At 47.3% G+C, this 17,042-nt stretch overlaps 2 protein-coding genes across 2 annotated transcripts; one reads left to right on the top strand and one right to left on the bottom strand.

Annotated features, from left to right (window-relative positions):
• Window positions 1–773: 773 nt before the first annotated feature.
• Window positions 774–16,796, bottom strand: LPO (lactoperoxidase). The gene is made up of 8 exons (XM_025851525.2): window positions 16,474–16,796; window positions 15,498–15,704; window positions 13,923–14,247; window positions 11,910–12,070; window positions 3,559–3,811; window positions 2,513–2,686; window positions 1,590–1,827; window positions 774–1,400 (listed from the first exon to the last, which is right to left on the bottom strand). Exons 2-8 carry the CDS (start codon window positions 15,669–15,671, stop codon window positions 1,193–1,195), a joined length of 1,533 nt encoding a protein of 510 aa, XP_025707310.2. The 5' UTR covers window positions 15,672–15,704; window positions 16,474–16,796; the 3' UTR covers window positions 774–1,192.
• LOC112808410 (large ribosomal subunit protein eL21-like) lies at window positions 6,250–7,355 on the top strand. The gene has a single exon (XM_073879559.1). The coding sequence runs from the start codon at window positions 6,272–6,274 to the stop codon at window positions 6,752–6,754; it is 483 nt and encodes a 160-aa protein (XP_073735660.1). The 5' UTR covers window positions 6,250–6,271; the 3' UTR covers window positions 6,755–7,355.
• Window positions 16,797–17,042: the final 246 nt, after the last annotated feature.

Here is a 17,042-nt window from a genome sequence, read left to right on the forward strand (position 1 = left end):
ACCTTGTTCCCTTTCCCCCTCCGCCCCCAGCTGGGAACCTGAAGGTGTGCAGGATGCCGAGGCTCATGGACCCACGGGAGCCCCAGGCCACATTAAGACCTCTCCCATAACGGGATAAGTACTCTCCATTTCACTGATGATGACAGGGTAGCCAGAGAGGTGACGAGACTCATCTGAGGCTCGAAGACCTAGGCGCCAGAGCTAGGATGACCGCCCAGGTCTTCAGGCTCCTAGGCTCTTCCCACAGGCTGGCTAAGTGCCTCCCACCCCCACTGCACCAATCAGGGGACCTGGAGGTGCCGGCTAGGCTGACCTTACCCGGAGGGTCATTTTAAAAGAACACAGTATATATTAGGTAGCAGTGCAAGGAATATTCTGGAGATGCCCCTTCAGAGGTCTCACAGGTTCCAAGGCCTCGAAGAAGAGGGTTGTTCCCAGAAGGGTCTCTGGAAGGGAAATCAACTCTTGGTGTAGGGGAATCCAGGCTCAGACGTCCTCCCTGCTTGATCCCTTGACAGCAGCCCAAACCTTCTCCCTTGCCTCTGTGGCCATTGTTTCTTTCCCCAGGAGCCCCTGGCCGCCTCTTTTTCTCTGAGAACTGAAATCTCACCACACCATACCTTCTCGTCCCACAGACCCGTGCACACAACATCTTAGTGGTAAGACAGACTGCACGGTAGACATCTAGTTATTTGGCAGTGGTTCCAAGGTCTGCCTTCTAGAAGGGAATAGTATCATTGCCACCGTCTTCAGTCAATCATCAGGTGTTTATTGAGCCCTTGTTGGGGGCTGAGCCTCATGCCGGGTGGCACGGGGGACACTCAGAAGCGGACTGACGTCTCTGGCTTGAGGACCTTACAATCTAGTTTGAAAGGAGAGGTGGAAAGATCAGAGCACAACGACCACGGCCTCAGACGAGACCTGTTGCCGGGAGAGGATGGGTGACATCCCGCAGACAGAGGGGATGGCGTGGGAGCAGCGGGACGCCAGTGGGGGAGCTGGGCAGGCTGAGCTGCTGGCCTTGGGCTTGAGCGAGGTGTGCGTCCGGCGAGTGTAGAGAAACCCGGCTGAAAGTAGGGCCGGGATGGGGTGTGGAGCTCTAAGGGACTGGGCCACTGAGCTTGCTTGAAATGGCATCAAGGACCAAAGGGAGCGCTACTGCACAGTGTGGGAGGCCGGGAAGTCTGGGCCCCTAATTCTCCACTGAGGCCCAAGGTGAAAGGTCTAGACTGTCAATTGCTGAGCAATCCACAAAGCCTTGGGGGTAGCTGTTGGCCTGGAATGGGTCCCGTGGGACCTTGGTGATGTGGGTGTTGTCACAGACGAGGCGCGAGACAGACATTTTCTGTAGAGAGTCCCGCTGCTTCTCAGTGAAGACTCCGGGGTTCTCCCACCAGAATCTGCAGAGACAGAAGCAGGGTCTGCCCACACAGCCCCGCCGGCGGCCCCTCCCGCCCCACTGTGACGAAGGGGAAGGCAGGAGGTGGCTGGGAACACATGGAGGTCTGGACTAGTCCTCACACAGGACTTTGGGACCCCCACAGAGAAGGGTCTGCTCTCCCCTGCCCTCCTCACAAGATCTCACTTGCCTGTCTCCATCACGAATCTGCCGGAACTGCTTCCCCAGGAGGCAGGCCAAGAGAGACCCCACCCGGCCTCTCTCTACCAGGGGCTCAGCGACACCCCCAACCCAGATGTCGATGTTGTCAGGGGTCCCGTAGAGATCCAGTAACTTCTCAGCCAGCCTCTTGTTCTTTAGCACAGCATTCAGCTCCTTCAGGGTCTGGGGCTGTGAGAGGTCACAGAAGCCTCTCCAGGAGTTGTACCCTAGGGCAGAGGGGCTGAAGCTGTCTCATCCCAGGGGCTTCTCACCCACGACCCGCCTTGGGGACATACCTGCTCCAGCTCCATCGGCCCCAGAAAGTCTGGCCTCATAGCCTCTGGGGCGGGGTGGGCCAGGCTCCATTGTTTTATACTTGTACTTCAGGCTTGAGAGGGCTAGCAGGTCATATGGTGCTTACTATGGGTCCAGGCACTATTCTAGGCACTGTACAAATATGTCAGCTGAAGAACAGAGATGATAAGTATAACTTGCCTAAGGTCATGTCACTAGAAATGGCACGGCTGGGATTTGAACCCGGGCCGTCTAGCTCTTCATTCCTACATTAAATTGCCTTTCATGGGTCCAAAGAAAGGTCCAAAAGTCATTGGTTTCTCTCTATTCTCATTTCTTAACGTTTTTCTGGGCTTTTAAACCAGTTTGACAAGTCGGCTGTTGTCCTCTTGTTCATTTGAGGTGCTCCAAAATGGTACTAGACATGTTTTCTTATCTCTGCATTAGGGAGAATAGAAGATTCCATTTCACAGACGAACAAAATGAAGTTTTAAACTGGCATCTCTGCTTTCTGTTTTAGAGTTGGTCAGATCCCCAGGGTTATAGCAGAGAGCCCCCAGGAACCTCAGAAAGTAACGAGAAGTTCCCTGGGCCAGGCAGGACCCCAGGCCCACTCACCAGGCATCCCATGGTCCCGACAGCGCTGTATGTTGATGGCAGCCAGGTCAAAGCCGTGGATCTTGTGAGTGGGCTGGAAAAGCTTGTTGCGCAGTTCTCTGGTCATCATTTTATTCTGATTCAGCAGCTTGGACTTCTTGGCCAGCAGGCCCCTGACCAGAGGGTCAATTCCACCTGCAAGGGAGACCCAGAGGCCATCCTGGGGACGGGCGTAGGGTGAGGCCATCTTCCACTGCTAGCCCCTCCCTCCACCAGATGTTTCCTCTCAGGTAAAAAGTAGGGCCAACTGAACCTCTCAGGCTGGCAGCCGGGAGAGAAGAGCGAGGTGCAGCTTGCAGGGTGTGCTGGGGCTGAGGGCATCTCTGACTGCGGGCCGGGGGTGGGGATGGGGGTGGGGAATGGGGCATTCCTGGGATGATGACAGGAATATAAGCTTCAGGAGTTTTTTGAGCTTTGGCTCAGAGAGTCGGCTCCTCCTTCCACAGGTTCCCCTGAGGAACTCTGACGCATGGGGAGAGGTAGCAGGAGGCTACAAAGAATGACCCTGACTTGTCAGGACTTAGGTAAAGCCAGTTTCAACGCAGCCCGGCCCAGGATAAAGGGGAGCTGGGCCCAACCTTTGACTCCTAATGGAGGTGGAAAGCCCTAGAGGAGAGCAGAAAAGAGCAATTTATTTACCAAACTCATGAATTTTTTCTGCAGGGGTCAGAGAAGCCTGAGGCAGGGAAAACCTAGGTGGCTTGGAGGCCAGAGGACGAGAGAAAGAATAACAACTCATATTTATTGACCACCTCCTGTGTGTCAGAAACCATTGTAGGGTTCTCTCCACATACATGCCACTTACTTTTTTGTATATCCTAGTGGGATAGGTACCATTGTTGTCCCTGTTTTACAAATGAGGAAACTGAGGCTCAGTGAGGTGAATTCACTTGCCCAAGGTCACACAGGAAGGAAGTTCCTGGAGTCTGACTTCTAAGCCAGGCTTCCCTAGAAGCAGGCTGCAGCGTGAGACCGCCAGGTGACAGGGCCTCCCTAAAAGGACATACCGTCTTTGACTATCCTCCAGGTGTTGAAGAAGAGGGTGTGCAGGGGGAGCTCTGCCTCTGGACCCCATGGCTGATAGTTCTCGTCTAGGCGGGACACAGTGGAGGGGACCTCCAAGTGGCCAAAGCGGAAGGCAAAGGTGAAGACATTAGAAATTCGGGGGTCGGCAGATTTGTTGTAGCCTTGGTATGGAGGGATCCACTTCTGCATCTCATCACCGAGCACAATGGGTAGGTAGTCCCTAAAGGTGATAATCTGCGGGGAGAAACATGTCATGAGCCAAGGGTGGGAGAACACTGAGACCTCTGCAGAGTGAGGTTGGAGGAAGCTGCAGTCAAGAGGGATGAGTGGCCCAAAATCTAGGAGGGCAAATGGATAGCGTACATGGCCCACTTCCCTTCCTGTGACCATGGCAGACAGTTGCTAATTGATCATGACATTCTTTCTGCTGGTCGCTCATCATATGCTTCAACATGGGCCTTACCGATCAGTCCTTCGAATCGGCGCTAGGCATGTACTCTCTATGTCATCTCCACTACAGGTCTATGGCCTTGAAGCTGAAGTGACAATCCTTGTGTGTCACTTGAACATAATGATGTCACAACATTCAACTTTTCCCCATAGGGCCAGGGCAAAAGGAATGATGAACCACAGGAATGGCTCACAGGGTAAGTTCACCTCATCTCCAATTCTGAGACAAATGGTGCACCATGGAGAGAGCAATTTGGGGGTTTGTTTTACTCAAAGCAATGAGCTAACACACATAGAGAAAATTTTGAAAAAAGAGAAAATCGTGATACCACGTATTGCAATAACTATATGAATTTTTTCTTTTTTCTAATCTTTGTCTATACAATACATATTTTTACACACTTGTACTCCTAGAGAATACATACTTTTGTAATTCTGCTTTTTCACTTCAAGTTTCTCATGTTTCTACCTAGCTCACAATTATTATGTAATTAAATGTGCATAATATTCTATTGCATTCATGGATCCCTCTCTTACTGTTTTATTTTTAGGTTGCTTCCAATTTGTTCAGCAGCAAAGGCCATGGGGATTTCATCCCTGGAGCAGGCAGTCTGCTTCTCAGACTCTGTGAGGTGGCAAGAGACAGAAACTTGCCTCTGATCATAGTGGACTGGCCCAGCTGTGGCACCAGACCAAGCTGGTTAGTCAGATTCTCACTCTCAGGAATTTAGATTTTGGATGCAGCTGTCCTGGACTGTTTCTGATGGCGCTTGATCTGAAGGCACAAGTGGGGCCATATGGGGGATCATTTGCTACCATGTGCAGAAAAGCAGGAAAACCCATCTGAAGACAGAGACAGAGAGAAGGAGAGAGACAGAGAGAGAGAGAGAGTGGAGAACAATAGAGAAGTAGAGAAAGGCATGGAGAAAGAGAGGCAGGGTGAGACTCCAGATGGTTTCCAGTCTCTGGCTCTAACCTTGCTTAGGCCCAACTACACTCCCTGCCCTGGGGTTCCAGGAGAAACCTTTATCAGCTTCCATTTGACATAGGTATAGGATTGAACCAATACTAAATGTCTGAACTAGCCTGAGTGGATTTCTTTTTCTTGGAGTCCAGTAAGCCTTGTATGGATGGAATTGTGTCCCCTTGCTAAGGTATATGTTGAAGCCCTAACCCCTAATGTGACTGTATTTGGACATAGGGCCTATAAAGAGATAACTGAGGTTAAATGAGGTCATAAGGGTGGGGCCCTCATCCAATAGGACTGGTGTCCTTATAAGAAGAGAGAGAGAGACACCCGGGAGGTACACACACAGAGGGAAGGCCATGTGAGGATACAGAGGGAAGGCAGCCGTCTGCACACCAAGGAGAGAGGCCTCAGGAGAAACCAAACCTGTTGAAACCTTGGTCTTGGACTTCCAGCCTCCAGAACTGGAAGAAAATAAACTGGAGAAAATAAATAAACTGGAGAAAATAAATTTCTGTTGTTTAAGCCACCCAGTGTATGATATTTTATTGTGGCAGCCCAAGCAAACTAATATAAAACCTTAATTCAGATCATCTTTAGGTAGATACTTTTCATTCTTTGGATGATGTCCTACAACAGAAGGCAGCCAGGAAAGTGCCTTCGGCAGACAGCATCAGTAGGCACCGAGTGGGAACCCTAGAGGTACCAGAAGAGTGAAGCAGACCAGAATAGCATTGCAAGGGCTTGGGAAACTAAACTGTCATTGGAAACAAAGCCCACAAAAGTATGCCAGACCTACATGTTGAACCCAAATAGACTTCTATAGGATCATGAGTCTCCTAACATAATAAGTAAAATGTCTCGGATATAATTGAAAATCACTCATAACACCAAGAACCAGGAAAGCCACAGTTTGTGAGAAAAGACAATCAACCGATGCCAGTAAATACATGAATCAGATGCTGAGGTTATCTGATAAACATTTTAAAGCAGTTTCATAAAAATGCTTCAACAACCAATTCTGTTACCTTAAAACAACAACAAAAAAAGACCATCTCAGCAAGGAAATAGAATTTATAAAAAAGAAACACTGAAATGATAGAACTGAAAAACACAAACTAAAATTAAAAACTTGTTAGGAAGACCCAGCAGGAGTGTAGAGATGACAGGGTAGAATGGAAGACAGATCAATAGAATTTACTCACCCTAAACAACAGAGAGAAAATAAACAAAACAGCCTTTCGGCCAGAACCGCCATCTTCCAGTAATTTGCCAAAATGACCAACACAAAGGGAAAGAGGAGCGGTACCCGCTATATGTTCTCTAGACCTTTTAGAAAACATGGAGTTGTTCCGTTGGCCACATACATGCGAATCTATAAGAAAGGTGACATTGTGGACATCAAGGGAATGGGCACTGTTCAAAAAGGAATGCCCCACAAATGTTACCATGGCAAAACTGGAAGAGTCTACAACGTTACTCAGCATGCTGCTGGCATTGTTGTAAACAAACAAGTTAAGGGCAAGATTCTTGCCAAGAGAATTAATGTACGCATTGAGCATATTAAACACTCAAAGAGCCGAGACAGCTTCCTGAAGCGTGTGAGGGAAAATGCTCAGAAAAAGAAGGAAGCCAAAGAGAAAGGTACTTGGGTTCAACTGAAGCGCCAGCCGGCCCCACCCAGAGCAGCCCACTTCGTGAGAACTAACGGAAAGGAGCCTGAACTGCTGGAACCCATTCCCTATGAATTCATGGCATGATAAATGTAAAGAAAATAAAAGACCTCAAGACTAAAAATATTTCTCTTAATTGAGTAGAAGTGTGGTGTCCTTTCCCCCCCAAAAATATTTAAAGCACACTTTGTGTCCTAATTCATTGGGTGATGTCTTTATTGAAACTTAGTGGCTTTTTTTCTTGTTGAAAGATGTGAGGTGGTTTATTGTAGAACAATATACTCAATTGGTTAGGAAACTGCCAGATACTACTTTAAAAATATTTATAGTTGGAAAATAGTCCCTCCAAATCCCTAAGAAAAAAGAATTTTAAAAAATATGTGAAAGGCTATCTGTCGCATTGCATTTAAGCTCAGTGAAAGTTCAAGTTCTTGTAATTGTATCCTGTCTTAAATAGCTGTGTTTTAAGGATAAAGAACTTGCCTTTGAAGGCTACTATTTAAAAACAGATGGTTTAAAGCACTTCGTCTGGTTCCTACTAAATTGTTTTCCCTGTCATTTCCTGTTATGGTTTTCTTGTATGGTGCTCTAGCTCTTAGGAAAAATGTATTTCTTGGAATTGCTCTTTCTTGCCCCAGTTCCGTTGTACTTGTCTTTGCCTGAAATACCTACACTTTAAGTTGGTGAATTCCTGATTGTCCTTTTTTCACCTTGAGTGTCATAGGTGAACCTTCCCTGATAAAAGTATTGCAAGGAGAGGAATGAAAGTGCTTGGAATCAGAGAAGAGAAATTATTTCTGGTTTGGGATGATAGAATAAAGTTCCTTATACCTGGAAAAAAAAAAAAGAAAATAAACAAAACAAACAAACACCTCAAACAAACCAGAACCTCGGGGCTCTGTGGGACAATAACAAAAGATCTAACATTCATATTAATGGAATCCCAGAAATCGAGGAGAAAGGGATGCGGCTGAAAAAGTATTGGAAGAAATAATGCCTGGAAACTTCCCAAAACTGATGAAAGACATACACTTACAGATACAAGAGGCTGAATGAATACCAAACATAACAAACCAAAGAAATCTACTCCAAGATGCATTATAATTAAATTGCTAAAAACTAAACACAAAAGTCTCAAATATCACCAAAGAGAAATGACACATTATCTATAAATGAACACCACTGTGAATAACGGAGAGCTTCTCATCTGAAAACATGGAGGCCAGAAGGAAGGGGCATGGCATTTTCCAAGTTCTGGAAGAAACCAGAGGGAAGAGCAAAATAAACCCAAAGCAAGCAGAATAGGCTAAAGAAAAAAGTCAGGGGCACCTGGGTGGCTCAGTCAGTTAAGCATCTGCCTTTGGCTCAGGTCATGACCTCAGGGTCCTGAGATCTAACCCCACATCGGGCTCCCTGCTGAGCAGGGAGCCTGCTTCTCCCTCTGCCTGCTGCTCCCCCCTGCTTGTGCTCTCTCTCTCTGTCAAATAAATAAGTTAAAAAAGAAAGAGAAAAAGAAAAGTCGCATTAATGAAGAAAGACCATTTTACAGAATTCAACATCTATTCATGATAAAAACTCTCCATACACTAGGAACTGACTGGAACTTCCACAACCTCATAAATAGCATCCGCAGAAGATTTACAAACAACATTATACTTAATGGTAAAAGACTGAATGCTTTCCCTCTAAGATTGGGAAGATGAGGATGTCTGTTCTCATCACTTTTATTCAACACAGTACTGGAAATTATAGCCATTGAAACAGGGCAAGAGAAAGAAATTTTTAAAAACATACAGATTACAACAGGACAGATACAACTGTCTTTATTTGCAGATGACATGATTCTCTGTGTGGAAAATCCTAAGGAATCCAGAGAAGAACTCCCAGAACTGTCTGAGTTCAGCAAGGCCAGGATATGGGATCAATATACAAAAATCAATTATATTTTTATGCACTGATAAAGAACAAGTGGAAGCTAAGTAAAAAAAAAAAATGTAATACCATTTATGACTCCTCCAAAGAAAATGAAATATTCAGGTATAAATCTAACAAAGCAGGTACAGGATCTGTATGATAAAAATTACCAGATGCTAAGTTAGCACAAAGGAAACCTGAACACTTAGACATACTGAATTTATAGATTGGAAAACTCAACGTTGTAAAGATGTCAGTTCTCCTTAAATTTTAATGCAATTCCTATCAAAATCTCAGGAAGGTTTGGTTTTTGTTTGTTTGTTTGTTTGTAGATGTAGATAAGCTTATTTTAAAATATATAGGAAAGGGACAGACCTAGAAGAGTCAGAACAGTTTGGAAAAAGGATAAAGTAGGAAGAATCGTGGCTCCCCATGGTAAGTCCTATTGGATAGCCACAGTAAACACTGTGGTGCTGGTATAGGAAGAGACACATAGATTAATGGAACAGAATAGATAATTCAGAAATAAATTCACATAAAAATGCCCAAACACTTTTTGATAAAGGAGCAAAAACAATTCAATAGAGGAGGGATAGTCTTTTCAAAAAATGGTGCTGGAGCAATTGGACATCCATAGGCCAAAGAAAATGAGCCTCACTCTACACCTCACACTTTATACAAAAATTAACCCCCAATGGATCATGGACCTAAGTGGAAAACATAAAACTATAAAGCCTCTAGGAAAAACCAGAGAAAAATCTTTGAAATCTAGGACTAGAGAAAGAGTTCTGAGACTTGACACCCAAAGCACAGCCCGTGAAAGACTACCAAACAGAATAAACCCAAACAAGTCTACTCCAAGATGAATTATAATTAGATTTTTGAAAAATAAACACAAAAATCTTAAATACTGCCAAAGAGAAATGACACATTATCTATAAATGAACACCAAAAAGAAAAATAAAAGGATTAATTGGATCTCATCACCATTAAAAACTCTTACCCTGCAATAGATCCTATTAAGAGAATGAGAGATTGGGAGAAAATACTTACAAGTCACATAGCTGATGGAGGATTTGTATCTAGAATATATAAAGAACCCTCAAAACTTAACAGTAAATGGGCAAAATATATGAACAGGTATTTTACCGAAGAGGATATATGGATGGCAAATAAGCACAGGAAAAGATGTTCAACAGGACTAGCCATTAGAGAAATGCAAATTAAAACCACAATGAAATGTCCCCACATACCTATCAGAAAGGGTAAAGTAAAAAACAATGATGACAGCAAATAAAGACCGGGCTGCTGAGACACTGGATCATTCATACACTGCTGGCGGGAATATAAAATGGCACAGCTACGCTGGAAAAGATTGGCAGTTCCTTTTTAAAACTAAAAATGGACTCTCGATATGACCCGGCAATTGCACTTGTAGGCATATATCCCACAGAAAGAACAACTTACTTTTGTGTAGAAATGTATACATGAATGTCCACAGCAGCTTCATTCATAATAGCCCCAAACTGGAAACGATTCAGATATCCTTCAATGGGGGTGAATGGTTAAGTCAACCATGGAATACTACTCAGCAACAAAAAGGAAGGGGCTTTACACCTGCAGCAGCCGGGATGGACCTCGGGGCAATTATGCTGAATGTAAAGAGCCAATCTCAAAAGGATACATACTGCATGGTTTCATCTATGTAACATTCACGAAATAACATAACTATACAGATGGAGAGCAGATTGGTGATTGCCAGGGGATAGGGACCTGGAAGGGGGCGGGTGGGTGTGGCTCTCAGAGGGTAGCAGGAGGGAGTCTTGTGGTGATGGTAGAGTGAAGTATCTTTATTGTGGAGGTGATTACAAAGATACAAATGTAGGGATCTGAAGGGGTACGTGCACCCCAATGTTTATAGCAGCAATGTCCACAATAGCCAAACTGTGGAAAGAGCCAAGATGTCCATCGACAGATGAATGGATAAAGAATATGTGGTATATATATATATATATATACACACACACACACACACACAATGGAATATTATGCAGCCATCAAAAGGAATGAGATCTTGCCATTTGCAACGACGTGGATGGAACTGGAGGGTATTACGCTGAGCGAAATAAGTCAATCAGAGAAAGACATGTGTCATATGACCTCACTGATATGAGGAATTCTTAATCTCAGGAAACAAACGGAGGGTTGCTGGAGCGGTGGGGGGGTGGGAGGGATGGGGTGGCTGGGTGATAGACATTGGGGAGGGTATGTGCTATGGTGAGCGCTGTGAATTGCGCAAGACTGTTGAATCACAGATCTGTACCTCTGAAACAAATAATGCAATATACGTTAAGAAAAGAAGAAGAAGAAGAAGAAGAAGATAGCAGGAGGGAAAGAATGAAGTGGGGTAAATCGGAGGGGGAGATGAACCATGAGAGATGATGGACTCTGAAAGACAAACTGAGGGTTCTAGAGGGGAGGGGGGTGGGGGGATGGGTTAGCTTGGTGATGGGTATTAAAGAGGGCACGTTCTGCGTGGAGCACTGGGTGTTATGCACAAACAATGAATCATGGAACACTACATCAAAAACTAATGATGTAATGTATGGTGATAAACATAACAATAAAAAATTTAAAGTATTGTGGAGGTGATTACTTGAAACTACCCATGTGATAAAATTGCATTGGTGCGCGCGCGCGCGCGCGCGCGCACACACACACACACACACACACACACACACACTTGAATTTCTAACTGGTGAAATCTGAATAAGACCTTTGGCTTGTGTCAATGTTAATGTCCTGCTTTTGATGTACTGTGGTCATGCAAAACATTAGCACTTGGGGGATGCTGGGTGTATGCACTGTTTGCTGGTTTACAACTTCCTAAGAAACTGTACCTTATCAAAATAAAATGCTTCATTATGTGCACAGTTAATTCTAGCTAGTCAATCAGCCAATCTACTATAGCAATGGACAACGCCTGTGACCTGTGGCTTGGGTGTGGAGAACTTAAAAAGAAGAGACTCCAGCTGAAATAACCCAACTAGCTGCTGAGTAACAGTCCCAGGAGTGATGGAGACTTTGGTCCCCGTGATGGCACCTGAGTGACCAACATACAAATGACTCCCCGACACTCTGAATCCGGGATTCATTTTGGGGCAAAGAAGCTAAAGAAACAAAAGGGAGAGCGAAAAGCATGAGACAGTGGGAAAGAAGCAGCAGAGGGGGAGAAGGGGAAGTGGAGAGACAGGAAAACAGAGAAGGTGGCAGAGCCGGGGGCGGAAGCCGGGTGGGTGTGGGAGGCAGTGCTCCTGGGCTTCCGCACCTGCACAAAGGCTCCCAGGATCTTCCGGGCTTCCTGGTAGAGCTTCTCTCCATCCCACTGAGGGTTGAGTCTCTTTAGCTCTTTGGCCAGCCGGTTGTGCTCTCGGAGAAAGAGGGTGTGGGAAGTGGCCAGCAAAATCTGCTCCGAGGCTCGGGAATCTCCTGAAAGCCCAGAAGACAGGAAGGTTGGTTCCCCCGGAGCGGCCCCAGAACCCAGTAACCTGCACAAAGAAATAGATGATAGTGCCCCCAAAGGACCTTCCCCTAAGCCCCTCCTTCCAGTTAACCTAAGGGAAGTTAAGTGGAAAGGGATTCGGGGTGGGGATTCATAGGTTTGACTCTTAGCTCCACACACACGATTTTCAGCTGAGTCACTTTGGACAAGTTATGGGGCACTTCTAATCCTCAGTCTCTGGGAGAATGGAGATAATAAGGCTGACCGCACAAAATTGTGCTAAAAACTACAGATGACATTAAAAAGTAAAATTTTGCTAATTACAATCCCAACTGCCCTCTAAAATGGGGCAGTACAAATTACCAGGGGCTTTTTGTGCGGATCGAAAGTTTTAGGAATGCACATTTGAGGGCAGGAATGTGGGTAGGGTAAAATTTTTCCGTGCAATACAGGAGAAGAATCTAGAGATGGGGGCCGTTGGGAGAAAGGAAAGAAGGGAGGAACAGGATGGGGGGGTTAGTTAACTGGCAGAAGAGCAGGTGTTTCACAAGAGGACATTTTGTGTCCTCTGATCTTCAGGAAAAGTCTGTTAAATTTACAAATGCTTGGTCTTAGCAGGTATTTTTGTGGAAAACAGGAAAGGGTTCAGTTTTGAATCTGGACTGATGTGAGATATGTGTGAACATGGAATCCAAGAGATCTACCCAAGAGATCTGGGCCTATGGACTGGCTTTCTGTCATGTCTGGGTGGGCAGGGGGTTTGTCCTGCAGAGTGGATTTTTGGAAGAGGAGAGGTCTCCAGAAGCTCAAGGCAGAGGGCCTGATGGCAGATCAGGAGGGCAAGGGCCCCCAGAATGAACAAAATTGGGAGGCTTTGGTTATGCATAGGTTGTATGGAGTGAGGGCTTTGTGCTGAGTGTATAAAAAGCCTTAAAAATAGGCATTCCTCTTAATCTAGAACTTCCTCCTCTAGCAAGTTATCTTAATAAAATTATTAAAAATGAGGGGCACCTGGGTGGCTCAGTCGGTTAAGCGTCTGCCTTCAGCTCAGGTCATGATCCCAGGGTTCTGGGATCGAGCCCTGCACTGGGCTCCCTGCTCAGTGGGGAGTCTGCTTCTCCCTCTGTCCCTTTCCCCTGCTTGTGCTCTCTCTGTCTCTCTCAAATAAATAAAATCTTTTAAAAACATAAAAATAAATAAAAAATTAAAAAAATAAAATTATTAAAAATGAGTGCAAAGTTTCATCAAAAAGGATGTTTATTCCCAAAAAAAAAAAAAACAGCAATAAATCACAGAAAATCTAGAAATTATTTAAATGCTTCCAAGTAGGGTTGATAAAATAAATTACAATATATGTCATGGAACACCAGGCAGCCAGTAAAAATCATGTTGTAGAAGAATGATTAATGATGCGATATATTAAGTGAAGACACCAGGTTATAGAACTTAACTGATAGTATAACCCTTATTATGTAAAACAGTATAGAATATATCTTTTTTTTTTTAAACCTAGAAAGATGGGCATTAAAAATGTTAACAATGACTATCTGTGAATGGTGGGGTTTTGTGGATTTTCTTATTTGTGCTTCTCTGGACTGAAGTTTTTTTGTTGTTGTTACAGTGAACACATGTTCTTAGATTTTGTATTCATTGGGGCCCTTCTGCCAGTCCTGGACCAGTGCCAGAGGCAGTGGGGTTTTGTGTGCATTTTTTCCAGAAGGCAAAAGAGGAAAGGCAGTGGCAAAGCCTCCCTGGAAGCTGCCTAGTAGACTCCTGAAGCTTTTTTGGTCTCCCTCTGCTGCCAGTCCTTGGGTCCCTCTGTTCCCAGCCTAGACTCACCTGCCAGGAAGCAGGGCACTCGGGCGGTGGTGTTGATGAACTCACAGGGGCTTGGCTTCTTGATGTCAAAGGGCAGGTGAGCCAGCCCATGGTCATAGGCCTCCTGGTTTACAGCCATGAGGCCCAGCGGGCTGCTGAGGTTGCGAAGGCGGCTGGCCAGGCTGGGCTCGGGGCCGTATACCAAGCTGGCATCGAGGAAGGAGGTCAAGGCGTTGATCTGATCTCGAGCCAGGGACTGGCAAGGTGAAGTGGGGCAGACGAATCCAGCTCGGAAGAAAGGCATGCACTTGCCTTGAGTCCTCACCTTGGGGTCATTGGGAGGGAACTGCGGAGAGATTGGCAGGTAGGTGACTAGGCAGAGGTGGCACAGCTGGGACTTGGCAACCTCTCCCCAGGGCGGGCCTGGATGCTGCTGGCAAAGATGCTGATGGAGCCCTCCTGGGACCCTGGGACCAGACACTGACTCCAGATGCCTCCTGCTGACGCTGTACATCCTAGGCCACCATGCCCTGAAGTTCATTACATCCCACTGTGCAAAAAGGCTGAGGGGAATCATTCAGTCTTTCATAGCAAAGGTTCCACATTTTTGGTGGGAGGGACTCCTGAGATCCCTGGACAGGGAAGCAGGACATGAGCTAGGAAAGACTCTGTTAATAATTACTACTAACAACAGCTACCATTTAGTTATTTTGGACCTAACATGTGCTATGCATTATGCATACCTTATCTCACTTTGGTCCTCAAAGAATGTAAGGCAGATAATTCAGTCCCATTTTACAGGTGAGAAAATTGGGGCTCAGAAAGATTAAGTAAGTTGCTTAAGAACTTAGAAACTGGAAGGGAAATATATGGGATTTAGATCTAGATTGACCTCAGTCCACGGCTCATGTTCTTTATATCACAGCACATAGCCTTGATTTGTTTGAATGAATAAGTCACTCTCTAACTGTAAAACCCATGAATAAGAAGAAAACGGGGCACCATGGCAAGTTCTTCTCTCTTCCTGCTGGAAAGCCCCACAAATCCTGGCCCTCACTCGGATTCATCCATCAAATTGCACCTCTTTCTGGGAGTAGCCTTCCCAGACCCCAGGGTGACTTACAGCAGTGTTCTACAAACTTTACTGTGCATAAAAATAATCTCCTGGGGATCCTGGTATAATGTAGATTTTGTTTCCCCATGTCTGGGATGAGGCTTGAGATGTTACATTCCCAATAAGTCCCCAGGTGATGCCAGTGCTTCTGGGCCAGGCACGGAGACGACTCTCCCCAGAGCTCCCCCAATTTTGCCATTAGTGGTTACTTGTCCATTTCCCACACAGGCTCTCAGTCCTTGAGGAAAGGAACGGTGTCTTATTCACCTTTAAATCCCCAGCGCTTGGTGCACTGCCTGGCATGGAGTCGATAATTAATGTCTATTTATGGAATAAATGGATGGTGAATGAATGGACGTGTGGGGTTTGGGAAGCCGTCAAATCAGCATTCGAGATCTATCCTGAGCGGCTGGCTGACCAGCTGGGAATATCTGCTCCGCCGGGGAGGTGGGAGGCTTGTCAGGACAGCTGTGGGGGCCTACCATGATGGGGAAGCAGTTGTCTTCCTGGATACAGTACTTGTCACACTGTGCTTTGGAGTACTCGCTGCTCCCCAGCTCGGTGTCGGGGGCAAAGTCCAGGTCATGGTCCACAATTTGACCCCACTGCATGAAGAGCAAGGACCTGTTTGCGTCCAGAACACCCTCCTCATTCATGTAGTCTGCAATCTGGTTGGATACCTCGCGGGCCTGCAGACCGAGAGAGAGGGGGAGGAAGGATTGGAGGAAAAAGTGCTTTGAGGAGTCAGATCCAACTGCAGCTTATTGTGTACCTTGGGTATAACAGGCACATTTAATCCCCAGGACAATTTTGTGAGGTGGGTGGCGTTACACTTATCCTGTAGGCGAGGACGGGAGTCCTGGAGAGGCCAGGCCAATTCCCAGCAGTCCTGCAGCTACAAAGGGATAGGGATGGGACTGAACACGGGTCTGTGTGACTTGATGGCTTGCAAAGGCCAGTGCCCTTTCCACGACGGAAAGGGAAAACAAAGACAGACTTCCCCAAGTAAGCGGCACCAAGGGGCCGGGTGTCTGGCAATAAATAGGAGAGGGGCTCTGGGGAGGGGCTGCCAACTCAGGTGAGGCCAACAGATAGGACCTCCAGGCAAACAACAGCTGATGCACCCCAGGGGCGGGGGCGGGGTAAGCGCTGGCAGGATGGGGCAGGGAGGCCATCTGCCCGGGACTCCCCAGGGTATCTGGCCTGTGGGCCGCCGTACGCGACGCCCGCGTGGCCGGACTCTGGGCTCTGCTGCCCTCTAGTGGCACTTTGGGGAACACGGCCGGGGAGCCGGTCCAAATCTCCATGTCCGCCGCTGCGGCCCCGCCTCGCACCCTCTGCCCTCCCACCTCTTTCTCCTGCCTTTCCACGTGTGTTTGGGGTCGCATCCCCTCCCCCGTGACGGCCCTCCCGCCCCCTCCCGCTCGGGGCTCGTGCCCACCCCGGGCCCGCCCTCACCAGCGGGAGGGGGAAGCCGTTCCGCGTCCTGCCAGGCGTCCACCCGAAGGGCAGGGAGAGCCCGTCCTCGTACTCGGCGGGCAGCCAGCGCGCCAGCGCCCTGTTGGCGGCGCCCAGCGCGGGGTTCCTCCTGAAACCGAGCAAGATCCGCGCTCAGCCTCGGTCCGGCCGCTGCGGGCTCTGCTCCTCGGCAAAGCCCGTGGAGACCGGTGGGGGGAGCAGCGGGAGCCTCCGCCCGCGGGAGAGGGGGGCGCGGAGGAGACGCCTCTCACATGCAGGGATTCTGACCCGCGTCCACCCAGAAGGCGCGGGGCTGCGCTGCCGCTGGGGTACACTGGTCCCGTTAGAAGGTGGGGAAGTTCGGGGAGAGTTCCAATAGAACGGCTTCCGGCGGGCCGCAAGCCCAGGAGGGTGAGGCAGGGGGGCTTCGGTCTGGCTGGGCTGGGCTGGGGTTGGGCAGGGCCGGCGGGCGGGGTGGAGCGGGTGGGATGGGCGCGGCGATCGGCAGGGGCTGCCCCGCACACCTGCCCGTGCCCACTCACCTGTTATTACAGTCTCCTGTAATGGTT

This window comes from Callorhinus ursinus, unplaced genomic scaffold, assembly GCF_003265705.2.
Source record: "Callorhinus ursinus isolate GAN/ISIS: 27379988/994484 unplaced genomic scaffold, GSC_fseal_2.0 scaffold34, whole genome shotgun sequence".
Taxonomy (NCBI): Eukaryota; Metazoa; Chordata; class Mammalia; order Carnivora; family Otariidae; genus Callorhinus; species Callorhinus ursinus.